This window comes from Pyrgilauda ruficollis, unplaced genomic scaffold, assembly GCF_017590135.1.
Source record: "Pyrgilauda ruficollis isolate IOZ18807 unplaced genomic scaffold, ASM1759013v1 scaffold132, whole genome shotgun sequence".
In the NCBI taxonomy this organism is placed as follows: domain Eukaryota; kingdom Metazoa; phylum Chordata; class Aves; order Passeriformes; family Passeridae; genus Pyrgilauda; species Pyrgilauda ruficollis.
The window spans coordinates 1,075-21,762 of record NW_024511655.1 but is presented as its reverse complement, the minus strand read 5'-3'; the positions used below and the strand labels follow the sequence as shown (position 1 = coordinate 21,762).

General features: G+C 47.1%; 1 protein-coding gene across 1 annotated transcript; it reads left to right on the top strand.

The window, feature by feature from the left end:
- The first annotated feature begins 1,999 nt into the window (after positions 1 to 1,999).
- On the top strand, positions 2,000 to 20,302 carry NAT10 (N-acetyltransferase 10). Its single transcript, XM_041459191.1, has 29 exons — positions 2,000 to 2,337; positions 2,371 to 2,498; positions 3,939 to 4,030; positions 4,376 to 4,547; positions 4,834 to 4,956; positions 5,327 to 5,388; positions 5,607 to 5,721; positions 7,024 to 7,131; positions 7,660 to 7,793; positions 8,164 to 8,257; positions 8,617 to 8,715; positions 9,689 to 9,825; positions 9,905 to 10,029; positions 10,328 to 10,478; positions 10,869 to 10,965; positions 11,830 to 11,946; positions 12,053 to 12,154; positions 12,263 to 12,337; positions 13,040 to 13,156; positions 13,333 to 13,466; positions 13,913 to 13,961; positions 14,421 to 14,514; positions 14,611 to 14,721; positions 15,036 to 15,208; positions 15,300 to 15,419; positions 16,027 to 16,125; positions 16,498 to 16,571; positions 17,678 to 17,761; positions 18,793 to 20,302. Exons 2-29 carry the CDS (start codon positions 2,391 to 2,393, stop codon positions 18,884 to 18,886), a joined length of 3,060 nt encoding a protein of 1,019 aa, XP_041315125.1. The 5' UTR covers positions 2,000 to 2,337; positions 2,371 to 2,390; the 3' UTR covers positions 18,887 to 20,302.
- Positions 20,303 to 20,688: the final 386 nt, after the last annotated feature.

Genomic DNA, 20,688 nt, shown 5'->3' with positions numbered 1-20,688 from the left:
TTGGCCAATCCATTTTTGCAGAGGGAGGGAGGTGGGGAAGGTCCTTCAGGGGTGTGTTTTTGGTGTGATGTGGCAGCGTGTGATGAGAAACTTCTTTTTCTAGACTTCATCTAAGGGCAGAGGTGCTATTCTATGAACCACTTTCAGAGCCTTTTCGAGTAGAATGGTATCAAATGAAATTCATGGCTCTCTGGATCCAGCCTTAAGGGAGGGAAGGAAATCTGTTCTCCAAAATCCACTTCCTAAAAGCCACTTAGAGTAGCACATAGGACTGACTTAGGAAAACTAGAGCTTAACTTGGCATTTGGTTCTGAATTTAGCCTTTTTTGCTCTCGCTGCAGTTTTATTAAAAGCAAGATTCTCTTCCCCTCTTTAATACTCACAGAAGAGTCAGAGGGGTGTAACTGGCTCGGTTCCAGCCCTGCTGGCCCATTCCTACCCAAGGGAGGCTCAAGAGGACACCTGGAATTTTGGTCTCAAGCTAAATTTTAGGAAATACCCATTAGACTTTTATGAAATTAAAATGTACTTCCTCTTTTGAAGCTCTTGGATTTTAGAATGAATTTTAGTAATGCTTCTAGCACATAAGTGTTGAGAATTTTTAGTTTGTTGTCGGGTTTAAATTTTCTGATGGCCTTAAACAAACCTGTATATATGTCTTTGCAGTTCTTTAACTCAGCGTTGGAAACAAATTGGTCCATGGCTTATGTAAACACTTGACAAATAAATCTATTTAAATGTTTTATGTCCCTCCCTTTTAAGCAAATATTTCGTACCTAAAGGGATTGTCTTGCTACACTTCTGTTTCGTTGGTGGTTTTGTCTCAGTGACTGGGTTTAACTGGGTTCACCTAAAGAAAAAATTGTTCTACAGCCTTTATGATTATTAATTCAGTATTTTTATCATATTTTTGTTACATTTTGAAACAACCCCGAATACATCCACTGGTATTAAACACATTTTTCCTACGCTGTCACCTGGTTTTAAATACTTTATTGTTTGAATGTTCAAGTTAAAAACAAAACAAAAAAAGCAGTATTAAAAGCTAAGAATAAATCTATCTATGCAAATAGCTGGGCTCAACTTTGGTAATAAATGAAATAAATAAAATTCCGTGTGCTGAAACCTCGCTGGGATTTCAGCTCCGGTTGAGAAATCATTTTCTTGTTGCTGCTCCGTAGCTGTGCAGCTTGGGATTTTATAGGGAAAACTTTCAAAGAGCTCTGCTGGATTTATGAAGAAGCAGAGTTAAACGTCAGCAGCTCCCTCCTCTTCCTGAGGAGCCGGATTCCTGATATTCCTGATATTCCATGGGGGGGGTCGCCGAGTGTCCTGTAACAATGAATCCTGAAGATGTGCTCTTTCCTGGGTGCGTTCTGCTTGCTCGTGTTTCCTTGGGAAAACTGCCTCCAGATGCCCTTTTATATAGATATATATAGATATATATAGATATACACACATATATATGTATGTATATTTGGGTTTTGGGTTTGTCATCTGTCCCCCAGGAGCAAAGGCCGCCCAGACTCAGCGTTGGCAGGTGTGGAAATGGAGTTCTCTCTATAAAATAATTTAAATTTATAAAACCTGCTCTTTGTGCCCACACGCGCCTGCAGGGGTCACAGGCAGGATTTGTTTAGAATAAATCGCCAAAAAAAGGAAAGGAGAAAGGAAAGGAGAGCTGTGTGCGGTAGGGGCTGCTCTGTGTCTCGCAGGGATTTTGGGAGCCGGCTGGGCGCAGGAGTCCTTTCCCACGTGAAGGCTACAGCCGGTCACTGGGAAGCACAGGAAGCACTGGGAAGCTGGGAAGCACAGGACACGGGGCACAGGGAGTGTGGGCTCGCGGGCGGTTTTACACAAATGCGGATTTACAAACACACCTGCGGACGCGTCCCGCAGGCGGCCGGCAAGGGCAGCCCCGGGGTCCTCCCGCGCTGCGCGGCGCCCGCGCCCGGCCCCACGTGGCTCCCACGTGGTGCAGCGGGAGCGGGGCCGGGGAGGAGCGCAAGGAAGAGCGCCGGGAGCCGGGGGAAGAGCTGCGGGAAGAGACCCGGGAGCGGGTGGAAGAGCCGCGGGAGGAGACCCGGGAGCCGGGGGAGGAGCGGGGGAAGAGCGCCGGGAGCCGGTGGAAGAGCCGCGGGAAGAGCTCCGGGAGCTGAGGGAAGAGCCGTGGGAAGAGCGCCAGGAGCCTCCCCGGGAAGAGCCCGGGAGCCGCGCTAAGAGCTCCGGGGAGAGCCGCGGGAAGAGCTCCGGGAGCCTCCCCGGGAAGAGCCGCGGGAAGAGCTCCGGGAGCCGGTGGAAGAGCCCCAGGAGCCGCGGGAAGGGCCCCGGGAGCCTCCCCGGGAAGAGCTCCGGGAGCCGGGGGAAGAGCCCCGGGAAGAGCCGCGGCCATGCAGCGCCGCAAGGTGGACAACCGCATCCGCGTGCTGATCGAGAACGGCGTGGCGCAGCGGCGGCGCAGCCTGTTCGTGGTGGTGGGCGACCGCGGCAAGGACCAGGTAGGGCTCCCCCGCAGGAACCGCTCCGCTCCGGGAATGAAACCTGCCAGCCCCAGGCACAGCAGGGGAGGGAGCTCGGGGGACAGAGGGGCTGGAAATGGCGTGTGAGACCTCCATGGGATATCTCCTGTCTGGGAAGGTCGTGAACGTCACATGGAACGCAGGGCAGGCTGCGGGTTGTGGGTTTGGTTTGGTTTGGTTTTAAACCGGGGTAAAGGATATTAAAGTTTCTGGCCAGCTGGAGGTTTTTTCCCCTCGGTTCTGCCCTGTAATGGTTTCTCTCTCGGAGTGAGGCTTTTGTCTCGCAGATGAAGCTGCTGGGCGAGGTTGTCTGGAGGAAATTCAGTGCTAAACTCGTTTTTCTTCAGGGACCCTGGCGTTATGTTTTTCGAGTGGGGAGGGGAAGAACAGCACGGCAAACCCACGACGGTTTAGGACAAATCCATTCACAAAATCACAGAGTTGTTCAGGCTGGAAAAGCTTCCCAGATCACTGAGTCCAGCAGGGCTAAAGCAGCCACTAACCCATGTCCCCAAGTGCCACATCTGCCTGGCTTTTAAATCCCTGCAGGGATGGGGACTTGACAGCCCGCTCAAGGAAGAAATTTTGCCTTAAAACCAACCTAAACCTCCCCTGGCACAGCCTGAGGCCATTTCCTCTCCCCTTGTTCCTGGGAGCAGAGCCCGAGCTGGCTGAGCTGGCTGCCCCTTCCCATCAGGGATCTGTGGAGAGGAATAAGGTCCCCCCTGGGCCCCCTTTTCTCCAGGCTGAGCCCCTTTCCAGCTCCCTCAGCCCCTCCTGGTGCTCCAGCCCCTTCCCCAGCTCCATTCCCTTCCCTGGACATGCTCCAGCCCCTCAGTGTCTTTCTTGCAGTGAGGAGCCCAAAACTGAGCCCAGGAATTTGCCCTCCCCTGTGCTGAGCAGAGGGGAACAATCCCTGCCCTGCTCCTGCTGCTGTTCTGTTCTAACTGCTGGGTAATTAATTTATCTCCAGTCTGTGGGCAAATAAAATAAACTAATTATTTAAAAAAAAAAAAAAAACCAAACCACCAAAAAACCACCAAAAACTTGGAAAATAATGAGTTATTTGAGTTATTCAGGTTGCAGTGGAATGCTGGCATTATTTGCTGCTGGGTTCTGGCATCTCCCAGGTCTGGTTGTGTTCACTGAAACCCTCTGTGGAAAATCCATGTGAATGGGTTATCCATAAGAGACAAAACTGTGTTTAGCCTGGAATTATCAGTGTTGGTCTGGCAGAGAAGGGAGCTAAGGAAACAGGAGGTGAAACCCAGCGTCCTGGAGCAGGCACAGCCTCACTTTGTGCCAAGGGGCCCCTCTGCCCTCCACGGTGGAAACACAGCTGTGAAATGGAGTGTAGCAGAGCACTTGGCTGTGTGGTGTTCCCTGAGAGCTGTTTGTGAGTGCTGTGTGCCCTGGCAGGTCGTCATCCTTCACCACATGCTGTCCAAGGCCACGGTGAAGGCCAGGCCCTCTGTGCTGTGGTGCTACAAGAAGGAGCTGGGCTTCAGCAGGTGAGAGAGCCCCGCGTGTCCCTGGGGGCTGGGGGGCGTGGGAGGGGAAGCCAGGGCTGTTCCTGGGGCAGCTGGGGGAAATCTGCTCTTCCAGGACTGAAATTTGGCTTCCAAAACAGAGCTGGCACCGGCAGAAAGTACCTCTGGTTTTTCTCCTGTGGCTCTAACACTGGCTCTGTGCCCTGGGCCAAACCCCCCTCACCTTTTTAACCCCAAAACTTGGGTTCCTCAGCTGTTTAACCTCAGTCACGTTCAGGACTGAGCTCTGACTTCCAGGCTCAGCCTGAGCACACTTTCCTCAGACCCTTTCCCAAGAAAACCCCTGTATGTTCTTTTCCCCTCCAGCCACAGGAAGAAGAGGATGAGGCAGCTCCAGAAGAAGATCAAGAGTGGAACTCTGAACATCAAGGATGATGATCCCTTCGAGCTGTTCATAGCAGCCACAAACATCCGCTACTGCTACTACAACGAAACTCACAAGATCCTCGGGAACACCTTTGGGATGTGTGTCCTTCAGGTCAGGAGCTCCTTGCCTCCCAAAAGGGCTGTGCAGTAATCAGTTGAAATGCTGCAGGAGTGGGGTTTGTTGCTTCTGTCACTTCAGTTTTGGTGGCTTTGCTTGTCCCTCGCGAGTTGTGTGAGGTGGCCTCGTTGGTAGGAGTTGGAGCAGGGCATTGCTTAGTGCAAATTTAAGTGGGAATGAAACCCTGAGGAGTAAAGTATTTAGGCTTTCTGTGCCTTCCAGTAGGAGCCAGCTGCACTGCTGGGCTTTGGGCAACTCTGAAGTTCTTTTTACTGCCCAGGATTTTGAAGCCTTGACTCCAAACCTGTTGGCCAGAACTGTGGAGACAGTGGAAGGTGGTGGAATTGTGGTGATTCTGCTGAGAACTATGAACTCCCTGAAGCAGCTCTACACAATGACCATGGTATGTGCAGCACTGTGGGTCTGTTCTCTACCAGCAGCTGCATTGAGGTGATGCTGGCTGGGTATTTATTCATGCTGTTACGTTGTTTATGTTATTTGTTATATTCTATTATGTTATTATTGATTCTCTTATCTTCCTTCCATCACCTTTCCTGCTCCTTCACTCAGGAGTGGGAGGAGATGGGGTGGGATTTGTTACACTCGGGCATTTCTGAAATGCTGCAGATGTGGGTGCTTCACCACAAAGTCAGGATCCTGTCTGGGATGTGCTGTGGATGGAAGTGGAGAGACAAGAGTGGGAAAGAAGGAGTCATAATCCTGTAAATGTCACTGTCACATTTTCTTTCTGGTTTTTCCCCTTTTCCCTTCAGGACGTTCACTCCCGGTACAGGACAGAGGCCCACCAGGATGTGGTGGGGAGGTTCAACGAGAGGTGAGTGGCTCAGAGTGCAAAGGAGCTGGGCTGTCAGCCCCAGGAAAGCACCAGGAGCAGCACTGGCTATTCCTGATGGGAAAACTTCCCATGGGTCTGCATTGGATCAGGCCTTTTTTGGAAGCTGGACCTGCAGCTCAGCTGTGAATGCTCTGTGTTCAGATGAACCACCAGGGAGTGCTGCTGCTGTTTTTACCGAGTTTTCTCTGCCTGCCCAGGTTCATTCTGTCCCTGGCCTCGTGCAAGACCTGCCTGGTGATTGATGACCAGCTGAACATCCTGCCCATCTCCAGCCACGCTGCCAGCATCACTCCTGTGCCCCCCCAGTCCCAGGTCAGTGAGTGACCCCAGCCCTTTTCCCTGCCACAAATCCCTCCAAGTTGGCCACAGGGTGTTAAAGATTTTAAAACAGGGATTTTTTTTTTTATTTCACCCTGATTTATGTCAAAGGATGGTATTGGAGAGAGGAAGCAGAACATTCTGCAAAAATTATGTGGGTGAAGCTTGGGGAGCTGTTTGTTCTATATTCTGCTTATTTTTAAAAAATTTTCTGTCCTATCTCTTTTTGTGCTTGCCCATATTTATTAATTTTCCTGTACTGCTGCTCAGCCCAGTGAGGTGGAGCTTGATTGTGGTTGCATGGAGGGATTTCAAGCTGGTGGACAGGGGACAAGACCAATAAAAATACTTTTTTGGCAGTTGGAGGGTGGGAGAGCACTTTGGAAGTAAGTGTATTGCAGGCTCAGGACACAGCTGGAAGCTGTGGCAGTTCTTTCAATTTCTGAGTTACACCTGTCACATTCCAGGAAGAATTCCCTGGGGATAATCCAGACACATCTTTGCACTGTTAGAAATGTATCCTTTTGTCACTTCCAGTTGTAGACTGCAGTAAAGTGGAACCAGTTTTAAACAGAAATCTTGAATCATTTAAGCTGTGCTGTGTGGCCTAAGAAATAACCAACACAGGTTCTGTCAGAGCTGTGAAAACATTCTAATAGGGCACTGATTAAAAAATAAATAAGTAAAACAACCTCCTTTTGTCATTAGTCCAACACTGACAGCAGCACTAATGCTCTTCTGTTGGCTGGAGAGGCTGGTGCCTTTGGAATTTTAAGTGACAACCAGGAAATTCAGCCTTCATTTCCATCTAAAACTGGTTGTGTCCAAGTCTGTTGTTTGGCCCTGAAGGTCTTGATGTTATTTTGGTATTGGTGCTGCAGTAGTTCTTCCCCCTGCATGGACACTTCATGTGACAGGTGTAACAAAGATCATGAACGTCCAAAGACTGAAAAGGGAATTAAATTATTCCAAACACTCTTCTTTAATCTGTTTTTGCTATCAATGCCATTCTGTAATTACTATGTACTGCAAAATCCTTCCCTGTTTTCCCTTCCAAGCCTGGGGAAGTCAGGATTGGGAACCTCTTTGTGACCATTCTCCTGAAGATGCCTGGAAGTTTTAAGTGTTAAATACATGTCTGTCTGTATAAATTCTCATGGTTTTGGGGAATGTGTTCTTCTTGTGGTAACTTTTCCTTCCAGATTCCTTTCTCTGCCTGACCAAAGGTGTCAGAAGACACCACAAAGGTAGAATTGTGCTGAATGTCCTTGGCTCATCCTGTTTGTGTGCCCGCAGGAGGAGAGCCTGGGGCCCCAGGACTTGGAGCTGAGGGAGCTGAAGGAGAGCCTGCAGGACACACAGCCTGTGGGAGTGCTGGTGGATGGCTGCAAAACCCTGGATCAGGTTGGTGTGATGCCTCAGGTTGAGCTTTTATATTTTTCAGGTGCTTTACAACTTTAGTGTGTAGTTCTGAGCTTCATAATAAGGGATAGTAAGCTCTCTTCACAGAGTAGGGAGACAAAACAAGGTAGGTAGACCAAGGACAAATTATCCAAATTTCAGGCCCAAGATCATAAGCAATGGCAGAATGAAGAGAGAAAAACAAGAAGGATGGGACTTCATAACCTGAAGCTGTAATTGGACATTAACTCCAATATGCAAATGGAGCAGAACTGATCAAAGTGAGAGACCTTGTGACCAGTTGTCCATTTTGTGACCATTTTGGTTCATCTTGGGTGCAGCCCTGGCTGGGCTCTTGTGCTGCCCAAGGTGGATCCATGGAGGCCTTTAATAAATCCCTGCTTTATTCTTTAACTCTGTCCAGCCTCTGTTCTAGGTCAGCCTTCTCAAGGCATCAGGTGTGCTGGCCAGAGCTGAGCTTCTCTGGGTGTGAGAGAAACTCTGTTTTTCTGGGGGCTTTCTAATCCTCAGGCAAAGGCAGTTCTAAAATTCATTGAAGCCATTTCTGAGAAGACCCTGAGGAGCACTGTGGCATTAACAGCAGCCAGGGGACGAGGGAAATCTGCTGCTTTGGGGCTGGCCATTGCTGGAGCAGTAGCTTTTGGGTGAGTGATCCCCCCACAATCCCCCAGGCCTTCTCTGCATTCCCGAGTTTAAAAAAAAAACACAAACAAAACCAAGATGACAGGATCTGAATATATTTGTAATTTCCAGTCTTAAATTCCTCATTTTTAATCTTGAATCTTTTGATACAAGATCATATCTTGACAAGATTGTATCTTTCAGTCAAATTTGTCTTAAAACTCAAAATAATCACACATAAATCAAGATTAATTAGTGTCTATAGGAATCTGCTGTGTTTTGGTCATTAGGTGAAGTCAACCCCTCCTATTAAAAGCCCATCCTGTCTGGTACTTACATGGTAAAATCTGTTAGAAAAATTGTTCAGCTCTTGTTTTGTGTTTTTCTCTGCAGTTACTCCAATATCTTTGTCACATCTCCCAGCCCTGACAACCTTCACACTCTCTTTGAGTTCATATTTAAAGGCTTTGATGCACTGCAGTATCAGGTGAGGGGAGCAGACTATTTTACAATATTTTCAAAGCATTCCTGCTTAGGAGTTTTACACCTCATCTGTGCTTTTGGCTATATATGTTTGCTACCAGCCTTTTTTACCATGTTCTGCAAGAAAAGGAATCATGGTAGAGCTGTGTTTCCTTCTCTGTTTTTAAGCAGGGTAAACCAGTTTCTTTGTGAAGCAGATTTTAACATCAGCAAATAATTTCCCAGTTCTCAGGCCTTCAAAGCTTTTATAAGAATTTTTGATTAGAGTGTGAAATAACAGTGTCTGAGCTTATTTTGATGATGGTAAATTATTTTTTTCTTAGATATTGGCTTTTTATATTGTTTTAAAATGTTATTTTCCAGGAGCACCTGGACTATGAGATTGTTCAGTCCTTAAATCCAGAGTTCAACAAGGCAGTGGTCAGAGTGAATGTGTTCAAGGAGCACAGGCAGACTATCCAGGTAATTGGCATTTTTACCTTTCCAGGTTTGTTCCTGGCTGTGGTTCTTGCCAGTGTTGAAGTTGTTTTGATTTTAAGCGTGTTCATTCTGTGTGATGTGGAGCTGTCCTGGTGGGTTTTGCTGTAAGGCAGATCTTCAGGGAGTAACTTCCTCAAAATACCTTCTCTCTTTCAGGGAATAACTTGTAGATTACAAAGCTCCCTCGTGGGATTCTCCCAAAGCAAAAGCAAAGGAAGGTGGAAGGAGTGATGCCTTAAGTTTTAGCTTTCAAATTTTTCAGATTCTGTGCTGCCTTAGTGTGTAACTCTGAGTTTCATATTAAGTGTTAGTGAGGTCTCTTCACAGGGTAGGCAGACAAAACAATTCCTTTTCCAGCTTGAGAACCATGGACAGCCATTACAGCCTCAGGCCCAAAAAGCATAAATAACAGGGAACTGAAGAGGGAATTCTGGGAGGATGGGACTTCTTAACCTGAAGCTGTGGTTGCACAATTAACTCCAGTATGCAAGTGGAGCAGAACTGATCAAAGTGAGAGACCTCGTGACCAGTTGTCCATTTTGGGACCATTTTGGGTGCAGCCCTGGCTGGGCTCTTGTACTGCCCAGGGTGGATCCATGGAGGCCTTTAATAAATCCCTGCTTTATTCTTTAACTCTGTCCAGCCTCTGTTCTAGGCCAGCCTTCTCAAGGCATCAGGAGCAGTGCAGGAAGAGCTTTTAGTGATTAGGTTTCCTTCATTTTCCTCACCTCTGCAGATGAATTGCTGTGGATTTGTGCCAAACGAGATGTGTGAGCCAGTCCTTGTTAGGGCAACATGAACCCTCTCCTGACTTTCTGCTTTTCCACATCTCAGTCTCTGCCTTGGTATTTGAGGAGAGCAGGGACAGCAAAGAGCTTCCCAGGGCCCCAGCTTTGTGAACCCTGGTGTTTCCCTGGTGGCAGCTGCTGCAGTGACAGTGTCCCCTCCTTTGCAGTACATCCACCCTGCCGATTCTGTGAAGCTGGGCCAGGCCGAGCTCGTGGTGATCGACGAAGCTGCTGCCATTCCTCTGCCCCTGGTGAAGAACCTGCTGGGCCCTTACCTGGTGTTCATGGCTTCCACCATCAATGGGTAAGGCTGGAGCAGGCACTCTGGATGGCTGCCTGGTTCCTGTGGTTCCTGGTTCAGGCTCTCTGTGTGCTGTTCCCAGGTACGAGGGCACCGGGCGGTCGCTGTCCCTGAAGCTCATCCAGCAGCTCCGCCAGCAGAGCGCCCAGAGCCAGGTGACCCTGACAGCAGAGAACAAATCCACAGCCACCGCCAAGCTCACCTCAGGTACAGCACCTGTGGGCTGTGTCCCACGCAGCCTGGGTGTGTCCTGGGGCTGCTGTCCGCCTGATCCATGGCTGTCCCACCCATCCGTGTGCTTTGCAGCCGTGGGAAGGGGTTTGTGTGGGAAAATGACAGAACTCTGCTGCTTTCCCTCACAAGTTTCAGATGGAAGGCTTTTAAGAGGTGAAAAATCAGCGTGTGACAGTTTTCTAATCTGGGAGCCCTTGGGAGCACGGGGATCCTGTGGGGTGCTTGTCTGGCTGTGGCTTCCAGCACTGAGTGTCCTTTGCTACCCTTGCAGCTCGCACGTTGCACGAGGTGTCCCTGCACGAGTCCATCAGGTACGCGCCTGGGGACCCCGTGGAGAAGTGGCTGAATGACCTCCTGTGCTTGGACTGCCTCAACATCACCAGGATCATCTCTGGCTGCCCTCTGCCAGACACCTGTGACCTGTATCCTTCCTGGAAGGTTCTCAGCCTGGCTGATGGTTGGGATAAGCTCAGCACACAGTCTTTTCCTTAAGACCTTGCTCCTGGAGTTGAGCTCTCGTGGCGCTGGTGCTGGGTGCTGCCAGGACACCACCAAAGCCCAGTTTTGCTGCAGAGACAACCTCAAGGAAGGGTTGCATGAGGGGAAGCCCTTGCTGGAGTTACAAAAGGTTTATCTTTACAGGTGAAGGGTGCGAAAGCTGCAAGCACTGCCCAGCATCAATTATTCTTGTAGGTGTAAGCTGTGGAGTCTAAGAAGACAAGCCAGCTTGTGGCCCAAATATTGAAAATTAACCAACAGGAAGCTTTTTCCTAGTTCCCAAGGAGGTTTTTTTCCTTAATCCCTGTGTTTAGATACTATGTGAATAGAGACACACTCTTTTGTTACCACAGAGCGTCAGAAGTTTTCTTGCAGAGGCTGATGGCCCTCTATGTGGCTTCACACTACAAGGTAGGGCTTGGGCTTCTTCCATCCAGTTTCATTCCCAATTTCAGTGTGGAATTTTCTGGGGACAGAAGTGCTTGTTATGATAACCTGATTGAGATTTCTCTACAGCTTCTGGTGCTTCTTGTTGTGTACAGAGCTGTGTTCTCCTTTCTCTGAGATCTCTGCCTCAGTCCTGAGTACATACTGGATTTCCAGATAGTCTGGAATATTTTTGCCTTGAGAAGATGTGGAGACTAAAATTCTAAATGAGCCTCCAAGCTTGTCAGGATTTTATCAGTGCTGAACCTCATTTGTAGTTCTCTTTACCATGTTCTGGTGGCCTCAGGTTCATCAGGAACAGCACCATTATGAGACTGAAAAGAGGAATAATTCATCTCAAGGTTTCAAGACCAGGGGTGATCTGTAAATGTGAGTGGGGAAGTCCAGAAGCGCTGAACTACTGAGTTCTAAAAATCTGAGGCTTAAAAAAAATTTAGGATTTGGTACTTAGGAGATAAGGACCTGTATGAAAATAGGAAATTCAAGTTCATACATATTAGAGCACAAGGTTTCCCTTGAGAGCAGATACTGTCTGAGGGTGTGACAGCCATGAGCTGGCCTGGGAGCTCCTCCATCCATCAGCATTGTATGAGTTCCAAATTTCTTAATAGCTCTAAATTTGGAAAATAGAGGGATTGTTTCCAGAAATCAGCTGGATTTTGAAGCTCTCCTCATGGAATAACCATTTGGGTAACACTCTCAGGTATTTTTGGGGTTGTCCTGTGCAGGGCCAGGAGCTGGACTCAGTCCTGGTGGGTCCCTTCCATCTCAGGGTATTCTGTGATTCTCTGAACAGTTTTTGACCTTTCTGATGTCTTCACCCTCCAGAACTCCCCCAATGACCTCCAGATGCTCTCTGATGCCCCTGCCCATCATCTCTTCTGCCTTTTGCCTCCTGTTCCACCCACCCAGAATTCGTTACCAGAAGTCCTGGCTGTTGTTCAGGTAAGAGAATGACTCGAGTGTCAGTTTTGATCCTGGTCTAGTTGAGCAGGAGGAAGCATGTTGTGTGTCTGTGTGTGTGTTCATGGTTTTGTGTCTTTCCTGGCAGGTGTGCATGGAGGGAGAGATCTCCCGCCAGTCCATCATGAACAGCCTCTCCAGGGGAAAGAAAGCCTCTGGTGATCTTATTCCCTGGACCATTTCAGAGCAGGTGGGTGATTTGGCTGTGCACTGGCACCCAGGGTGTATTTCATATATTTCTTGTTTCCAGAGTGCCCAGCTGTGTCCTTTAAATGGGCTTTTTTTGTCCCTTGTGCAGTTCCAGGATCCGGATTTTGGGGGCCTCTCCGGCGGGCGCGTCGTTCGCATCGCGGTTCACCCGGATTACCAGGGGGTAAAGTACCTGTCCCCCAGCTGGGCTGGGCCAGGGGAAATGGCTCTCCAGGCACAGCTCAGCAACAGGGCAAACACTGCACTGCCTCCAGTTCTTAGCATTTTAAGCTCAGGGCACCAAACCAGTGCTCCCTTGGCAGCATGGGAGCATCCCGAGCCACCGTGCACATCCAGGGATATTTACTGTGATGTTACCAAGTGTTTGGCATTTTCTCAGTGCCAGAGTTAAGCCCCAAAAATTACTACACAGCCCTGAACTATCACGGCTGATGCTGATTTTTTATGTACTGTCCTTCTCCCTGGAGCTGCCACGTGGCCAAAAAAAAAAAGTATTTTTCTTTTCCACTTCTGAGGTGGACATCATTGCAAATCTTCAAACTGGGAACAAAACTAGAACTTACCTACATTTGATTCCAGAAAAAGAAAAAAATCTATTAGAATTGTTCAATTTTACTTAATATGTTTTACTTCCAAGAAAAACAGATATATAACAGTCTCCTATCTAAAAACAAAACCAAAAAACCTTAAAAAAATTTAAAATATGATTAAATGTATTTAAAACCCACTGCAGACATCACTCATTTTTGCAGTGACTGAGTGATGTCTGCAGTTTGTTAATGGGTTTTAAGGGGAGAACGTTGTTGCCTTAGATTAAAAATCAGAGACCTCGTTTTGCTTACCGTGTGTTGTTGCTTCTTCACAGATGGGCTATGGCAGCAGAGCTCTGACTTTGCTGCAGATGTACTATGAAGGCAAATTCCCATGTTTGGAAGAAGAAACAGTTCAAAAACCTAAAGAAATCACAACTGTGAGCAGTGAGGTATGTTTTTTTTTTTTTTTTTTAATTTTCTGTCATGCTAAGCTTCATAATTTCCCCTGTAAGTCTCCACTCTGTAGGGAGGAAATACTCAGATTTGATTTTCATAGAGAAGAAGAGCTTTAATTTGCAGCTTTCTGTGGGGAATGCTGCTAACCCATTCCCACTTTCTTTTCCAGACTGTTGGTTTATTAGAAGAGGTTGTGACACCCCGGAAAGATTTGCCTCCTTTGCTGCTCAAACTGAGTGAGAGACAAGCTGAGCACCTGGACTATCTCGGGGTGTCTTACGGCCTGACACCCAGATTGCTCAAGTAGGACATGATTCTATTTCCCACTTACATCTTGCCCTTCTTAAGCAGATAATGAGCTTTACTTGCCCAATTTTTCCAGGCTGTAGAAGTAAGAACAGCCTGTGATAGGTAGGGAGTGGTTAAATTCTCATCCCTGTGACCTGTAGAAACTTGGGGTGCTGCTGACTTCAGGGCTGGTGTTTTTTTTTCCTGACTGGTGTAAATGCCTTTCACAGCACCTTGAAAGTTTGTGCATTTTTTGACATTACAGTCAGTCAGACCCTCAGTCAGGTGGGTGCTGTTCCTGCTTTCTGACAGAAAGCTCATTTGCTCTGATTGTTGGAGTGTCTTAGAGACTTTTGCTTGCTCCTCACTAGCTGTCCTTGTACAGTGGATAAATTGCTTTTAACCACAATTTATTACTTATTTAGCTCCATAATTCTCAGTGTGTTCCCTCTTTTTCCCAGGTTTTGGAAGCGTGCTGGGTTTGTGCCTGTTTATCTGAGGCAGACCCCTGTAAGTACCACACTGTTCCTGAGTGAAAATCCAGCCCTGCTGAAATCCCTGGGCATGCATTCCAGTAGATTCTGGGAGGAGGAGTTTGGGACAGGAAGGTTTGCTGAGGCTGCTTTTAAGGCTTGCTTTATGTTCATTTTTGTTCTTTGGGCCTATAGTTGAGGAATAGAGTTCTAGGGTTGAGAATGTGGGCCTCCAAGTGGTTTGCACATAAAAATTTAGAGCTGTTGAGGGCTATTAATGCAGTTATTGGTGAAATAGCTGAGATTTACCAAATTCTAGAAGTTCAAGAAGTTCATAGGTTTTCCATTAGGTGGAGGTGGTCAGTGCCAGTTGATGCATTTGTTGTTGTTGATTTAGAAGGTATTTTCCTTCCTCAGCTGAGCACAGAGTGCGAAAGGTTCATGGGGGTGATGGGAAATCCATCACAGAATCACAGAACTGTCTCTTATTTATCAGAATGACCTGACAGGGGAGCATTCCTGCATCATGCTGAAGATGCTCAATGAAGAGGACTCTGAGCAGGAACCTTGGCTCACTGCCTTCTGGAAAGGTAACTCTGCTCCTGCTGACTCTGCAAGAACCCTCTGGGCTGTTTATTATTCTAGAGGTCCACTGAGGTAATTTATTTTGTCCTCTTGCCCTATAGATTTTAGGAGACGCTTCCTTTCCCTGCTTTCCTACCAGTTCAGCACCTTCTCTCCCTCCTTGGCACTGAATATTCTACAGAACAAAAATATCAAACAGCAGCCCCAAGCACGTGAGTACCCTGACTGGGACAGCATGACAGCATGGCTGGAGCCTGGCACCTCAATTTGCTGTTTTCTCAAGATGTTCAGCAGAGGAGAATCCTCTGGGGAGAGCTTGGTACCTGTATCTTGTGGGGTTTTAGTGTCTGTGCTGGCTATAGGGCTTTTGTGCTGCAACAAGGGAACACACCTCTTTCACAGCAAAACCAATGTGAATTGTTAAAGGCAAAGGAAAAATACTAAATACCTGAACAAAGGCTAAGCACTGAGGTCCTGGGTGCTCTGAAGAACGTTGCCAACCTTGCTGTGTTTCTCTGGTCCCCAGCCATCAGCCGTGCTGAGCTGGAGTCAGCGTTCATCCCGTACGACCTGAAGAGGCTGGAGATGTACTCCCGCAACATGGTGGACTACCACCTCATCATGGACATGGTTCCCACCATTGCCAGGATGTTCTTCCTCAGCCAGATGGGAGACATCTCCCTCTCTGCTGCACAGTCGGTGTGTGTGGATTTGGGGGGAGCCCAGGGAGTGAGGTGGGGGATGTGTGTCTGTCTTTGCTCTGTGGCTGAAATACCTGTCTCTCCCTCAGGCCCTTTTCCTAGGGATTGGCCTGCAGCATAAATCTCTGGACCAGCTGGAAAAGGAGTTGGAATTGCCCAGCAGTCAATTGATGGGGCTCTTCAACAGGATCATCCGCAAAGTAGTGCAGGTGGGAGCAGCAGGACAAGCCTTGGTCATGTGGGACCATAATTCCAAAATTAACATAAAATACAACACTAAGAGAGGGCTGGATCAGAGCTGGGCATCCTTAACACATCCCCACTTACTGACCAGAAATTTCTTGGCAAGGTGGGGAAAATCCTAGCTAGAAAATGTGTGGCAATGATTTAAATGCCCATGGCAGGGGGTTTGGAACTGGATGATCTTTAAGGTCCCTTCCAACCCAAACCACTTAATGATTCTGTGTAGTGATTTCCCAGATAAGAGTGCTTATCTTATGGTTTTCCATGTTGAAGTGCCCTGATCAGAATGCTGAGCAGACAGTCCTTGTTGCCTGAGCCATTGTTCAGAGCGTTGGTGGCATGTCAGCTTTCCTTGGAAAAAAAAAAAAAAAACATTTTTCCAGTGTTATCTAGAGGTAGACTTGAAATCCAGTAAAATAATTAGAAAGATTTTGAAGTGGTTCCTGGTTTTCTTTCTCTCTAAGGTTTAGGATAGCAAAGCTCCTGAAGTCTGGATTTAGGAGTTCATTGTAGAGGTGATAAATGGTGTTTTAAAAACCAAGTCTTACATGTGCTGGGTTGTTTCATTTTCAGCTGTTCAATGCAGTCCAGGAAAAAGCTGTGGAGGAGCAGATGGCAGCAACAAAGGATGTTGTGATGGAGCCAACGCTGAAATCTTTAAATGACGATTTGGTAATTACAAATGTTATTCCTGGTTCATATATAAACACTTCAGGGAGTTCACCTGAGGGCAGAAACATTAAATTTTCTTGAATGGAAAGGGTTCCACACCACGTCTGGCACTGTAAGGGAGTTAAAACCTGACAGGTTTGCTTTTTGTGCAGCTGGAATTGTGCTTTAAGCTGCAGTATGGGGTTTTCACAGAAAATTACAAGTTTGTGTGTACAAATAAGGTAAAAATGCAATTAGATACAAGAGAGAAGCTATTCAGGAGCAGATGATATTTGTTTTAGGGGATGTATTTGTGGGAAAAGGCATTTTCCTCTCATTACAAAGTCATTGTTGCCCTCAGGACCTAATGCATCTTGTGCTGTCCTGTTGCAGGAGGAGGCTGCAAAGGAATTCCAAGAAAAGCACAAACAGGAGGTGATGAAGCTGAAGGAGATGGACCTTACACAGTAAGAATTCATCTGCCTGGGTCTCAAATCCAGTTTTTCCCTGGGTGGTATGCTGGGTCTTGCTGGGATTTGTGTGCACAAGGCTGCAGGTGCAGTAAGCCATCAGTAAATGAGAACCAGTGTGCATTGTCAGCAGGGGGTAGAACACAAAAAACCCCAAATCAGCACAAAAAGGGCAAGGTACCAGAGCTTTTACTTACGTGTCAGCAGATTTCTGTCTTTCTGGCCCAACAGGAGTTGCAGATGGCACTGATTCTCTCTCTTCCCTCTCCCCTCCCACTTTCTGTCTTACAAACACTGTTCACTGTGCTGATGTCCCAGGAAAGTTGTCGGGCTTGGCTCTAAATTGGTCTCTGTTACATCTGGCAAAAGGAATAAAAGTTTCTTTGAATCTTTGGCTGTCATGTTTGAAGAAAGGACAAGAATAGATGTGATTTGAAGTGACTTGCAAGTCAGTCACATGAGGAAAATAATACAACCAGAATGTTTTAAAATTAATTCCATTTTGTGGCACTGATAGTGCTACATACCTTTTTATCATTTTGGACTGTGTTTCCTTTTTTTTTTTGTTCTTCAGCCAGAAATAGATTTTTGTTCTCCATGAGGAGAGACAAAAATCTATTTTGAATACTTTTCAATGCAGGTTGTAGAAAACTTGTGAGGCTTTGTCCAACATTGTTCAGCTTTGTGAACAAAGCCTTATCTATTCCAGACCTCCAGGAAGTTGAGATGGAGAGCAGTCATTCCATTTTGCTACACAATTGCTTTGCCTCTTTAAATCTGGGTGTCATTTCCAGGGTGCTTGAACACCCAGACAAGGGCCCCAGGCCATGAGCTTATTTCAGTAGCTATTTTTGTCTTTATTTCTCTTCTCAAAAGCAAGCTGCAGCTCTCCCCTTTTTCCCAGGCTGATCTAGGAAAGCTGTCCCATGGCAGCTTTGCCACCTGACCTGGTGTGTGTTTCCCAAATGGAATTGGTTGGGTGCTGGCACAGTGGCTTTGTTTGCAGAGCAGTGTGTGCCTGACAGTAGAAGCACCTTATTTCTATGGTTTTTCCATCTGTGCTAACAATTTGACTTGAATTTTCCTTCACCTTTCCCACTTAGGTACATTATCCGGGGGGATGATGAGGAGTGGAACGAGGTGCTGAGCAAGGCAGGACAGAACGCTTCCGTCGTCAGCTTGAAAAGGTAAAGGAAGTTGAAATATTCCAGAGATCTCTCCTCTTCCTGCTGGCTTTGTTGAAATGTTTTCCAAAAGAGTGAAGTCTAAGGGTTAAATGCAGGTTAAGTGACCTCAGTGTCCTGGCTAGATCCTCAGTTTTCCTGGCGGAATTGGGATGTGAGCAGCTGCAAGCTCCACTTCCTGGTGTTTCTGTGTTGCGCTAAGGATAGTCCTCTCTTCATTAACTTGTTTAATTCTGACTTTATTGCTGATGATCTGATCCTGATCCACACAGAAGCTGGGACTATTCCTCCCTTGGGTCACTCATTCCACCTGACTGCCCCATTTGCTTTGGGATCTAACACTCACTGGGAGCCCCTGGAGGTGCCAGTGGAGAAAACGCAAATTCAGGAAAGAATTCTTCTAAAAGTGAGCTTGAGCCTGGAAAATGTCTGTGTTTCTGTAATTCCTTAGTTCTCATCCATCTTCTTTCTTCCTGCCCAGCATGTAATTTTCCCATATTTTTCCTTGGGGATTTATAGCTGAGACTTCCTTGCTCACTTATTTCCCCTTCTTGGAGTGCCTGACAGCTCAAGTAATTTTGTGATCTCTGTTCCACCCTTTCATGGTTTTTTCCATGAATGATGGAAGCTGTAAGTTTCCAAAAGCCTTCCAGGAAGGAGAGAGTGTTAGCAGTTGCTTATAAAGATCAGAGCTTGGAATTCTTGTTGTGTTTGCTTGAGTCAGAATCCAGTGACAAATTTGAATGGACAAACTTGAATGTTTAAAATGATCCGTTGTAGTTTCTCTTCTAGGTACTCTGAAATCCATGTGCCCCATTTAGGACAGATAGTTTTGAAAAGCAGTGACAAGAGCTAAAAATCAAGAGCTTCTGGGTTAGAGAATCTCAGGACACTATAAAATATAAGGCTCTTGTTTGTGCTTTTTCTAGCACCACATTTAAATTTTCTCCCTCACTCCTATATTACAACAAAAATTTCCCTGCTGGATGGCAAGCCAGTATATTTTTAACAAATGTTTTTGTCCTGTTTTCCAGTGAGAAGAAAAGAAAACTAGAAACAGCACGTGGACCCAAGCAACAGAAGAAATTTAAGAAGACTAAAGATCTAAAACAGAAGAGGAAGAAATGACTTAAAAGCCAATCAATGAACTTGAATGAACAAGTGCTGGGTCTGTACTTAAGAAGCCCTGTTCTCCTCTAAAGTAAGGGAAGAAAAATCCTTAGAGGCATTTTTCAAGTGTTTGTATTGTGGGAGGAGCAGTGTTCCAGTGTTGGTGTCAAGATTTTTATATGAAGGGTGACTGCAGAGTGTGAGTGAGGCACTGGAATGCACTGGGATGTGATGAAGGTGCTTGAGCAGCTCCAACATTCCCATTCCAAGAGGGCAGGTCTGTAAACTTCCTGCATCTTAATGGTTCTGTGGCTTATTAAACAAGAATTGGGACAACAAAGGACAGAAGTATGACTCACCTTGATCTCTGCAGCTGCTGGTTCTGGTGGTCCTTTGGAGCTTGAGGCTTTTATGTACTTGGTATTAGTGGCTGGCTGTCACTGCACACTCACTGTGCCTCCCTGCTGGCCTAGAGCTGCCCCTTGGCCTTGGTGCCAAGTTTTGTGTTCAGGTTGCCAGAAATCAGCACTGTTGTACCAAAACCTGGTTATGTGACCCCCTCTTTGACCTCAGGGGTCGGCTGAGCAGCCAAGCACTGAATTCCCAGCAGCTTGGCAAAAACTGCCAGTCTGGAGCTGGGACTGGCTGTGACTGGGTCTCAGACTCCAGAGGCTTCAAACCTTCGGCACAGAGAGTCCCAGTCCCAATCCTGAGAGCCCTGGAGCATTGCCTTGATATCCTTTTGGCTTTTTGCTGTGGGGGTTTGGAACAGAGCCCTCCCTGCAGCTGGGGCACAGCTGTGTTGTATTTACCTGCAGATCTCACAGCTCCTTTTCCTGGCAAATCCCGAGGTAAAGACAGCTTTTCTTCTCCAGGAGGCTGATTTTAATTGAACACAGGCTCTGCACAACACAGCCTGTGCCTGCCTGTGGTTTGGAAGCCTCTGTGGTGTGCCACCACCATTGGTGGCAGTGACACATCCCTGAGCAGGGACATCTGCAGCCCTCAAAGAGGGGCTGGGATCACCCAGCAGCACTGCCAGGGCTGTGGTGGCCACTGGCTGCCCTGAACTGGCTCCAAAGGTCTTGGAAAAGGAGCAGACATGGAAGGGAAGCAGTGTGAGGCTCTGGAGAGCTGTGCTCAGGAAGCGCACAGGAGAAGAGGTGAGTGTGAATTCTCCCTGGTTTTGATGTTATTGTTAAAAATATGGTGTGCACCCTGAGGTGGTCTGTCCTCTTGTTTGTTCCTTGGAGCTTGTTGGAGTGATGGCCTGGATTTGGGAGGAGCCAAGTATCCTGGAGCTATGAGGCTTTTCCTGTCAGAAATCCATGGTGGGGATGTTTTCCCTGGCTCTCCCAAGTGGAAGGAACAGATTTGGAGTTGTTGCAGCCACAGGCTGGGGATGCATCCTCTGAAAACCAGTTCAGGATTGTTCATCTGACTCTGCCTCTGACCTGTGACTTCCAGGGACCCTCCTGTAGTTCTGGATATTCCAGTCCTGCTTTTTAAAGAAGGAATTTCCAAACACAGTAAGTCATTCAATCTGAGCTGACCCAGTGGTGGGTTGTGAGGGGTAGGGGGTATTCCCAGCTGGAATTGGGGCCATGCATTTCAGACACCTTGAAGTGGGCACTAAAGGGCTGGTCCCAGTGCTCCAAGCCCTGTCATGGAGGTGAGCAGGGCAGGGAATGATTGTGAATTCCTGGCCTTCCTTTTCTGACAGCAGTTGGTTATTTTGGGACCCAAGCTTAAAAAACCTGGAGTGTGTGATTGTTCCCAAGTGTCACACATCCAGACTAGGATCTGATGGGGTGGTTTTA

Coding starts and splice junctions, on each gene's coding strand:
- NAT10 (XM_041459191.1), top strand. CDS start 2,391: ATGCAGCGCCGCAAGGTGGACAACCGCATCCGCGTGCTGATCGAGAAC. Junction 12,155..12,262: donor CCTGGACCATTTCAGAGCAG/GTGGGTGATTTG, acceptor TCCCTTGTGCAG/TTCCAGGATCCGGATTTTGG. Junction 13,467..13,912: donor CTGACACCCAGATTGCTCAA/GTAGGACATGAT, acceptor TCTTTTTCCCAG/GTTTTGGAAGCGTGCTGGGT.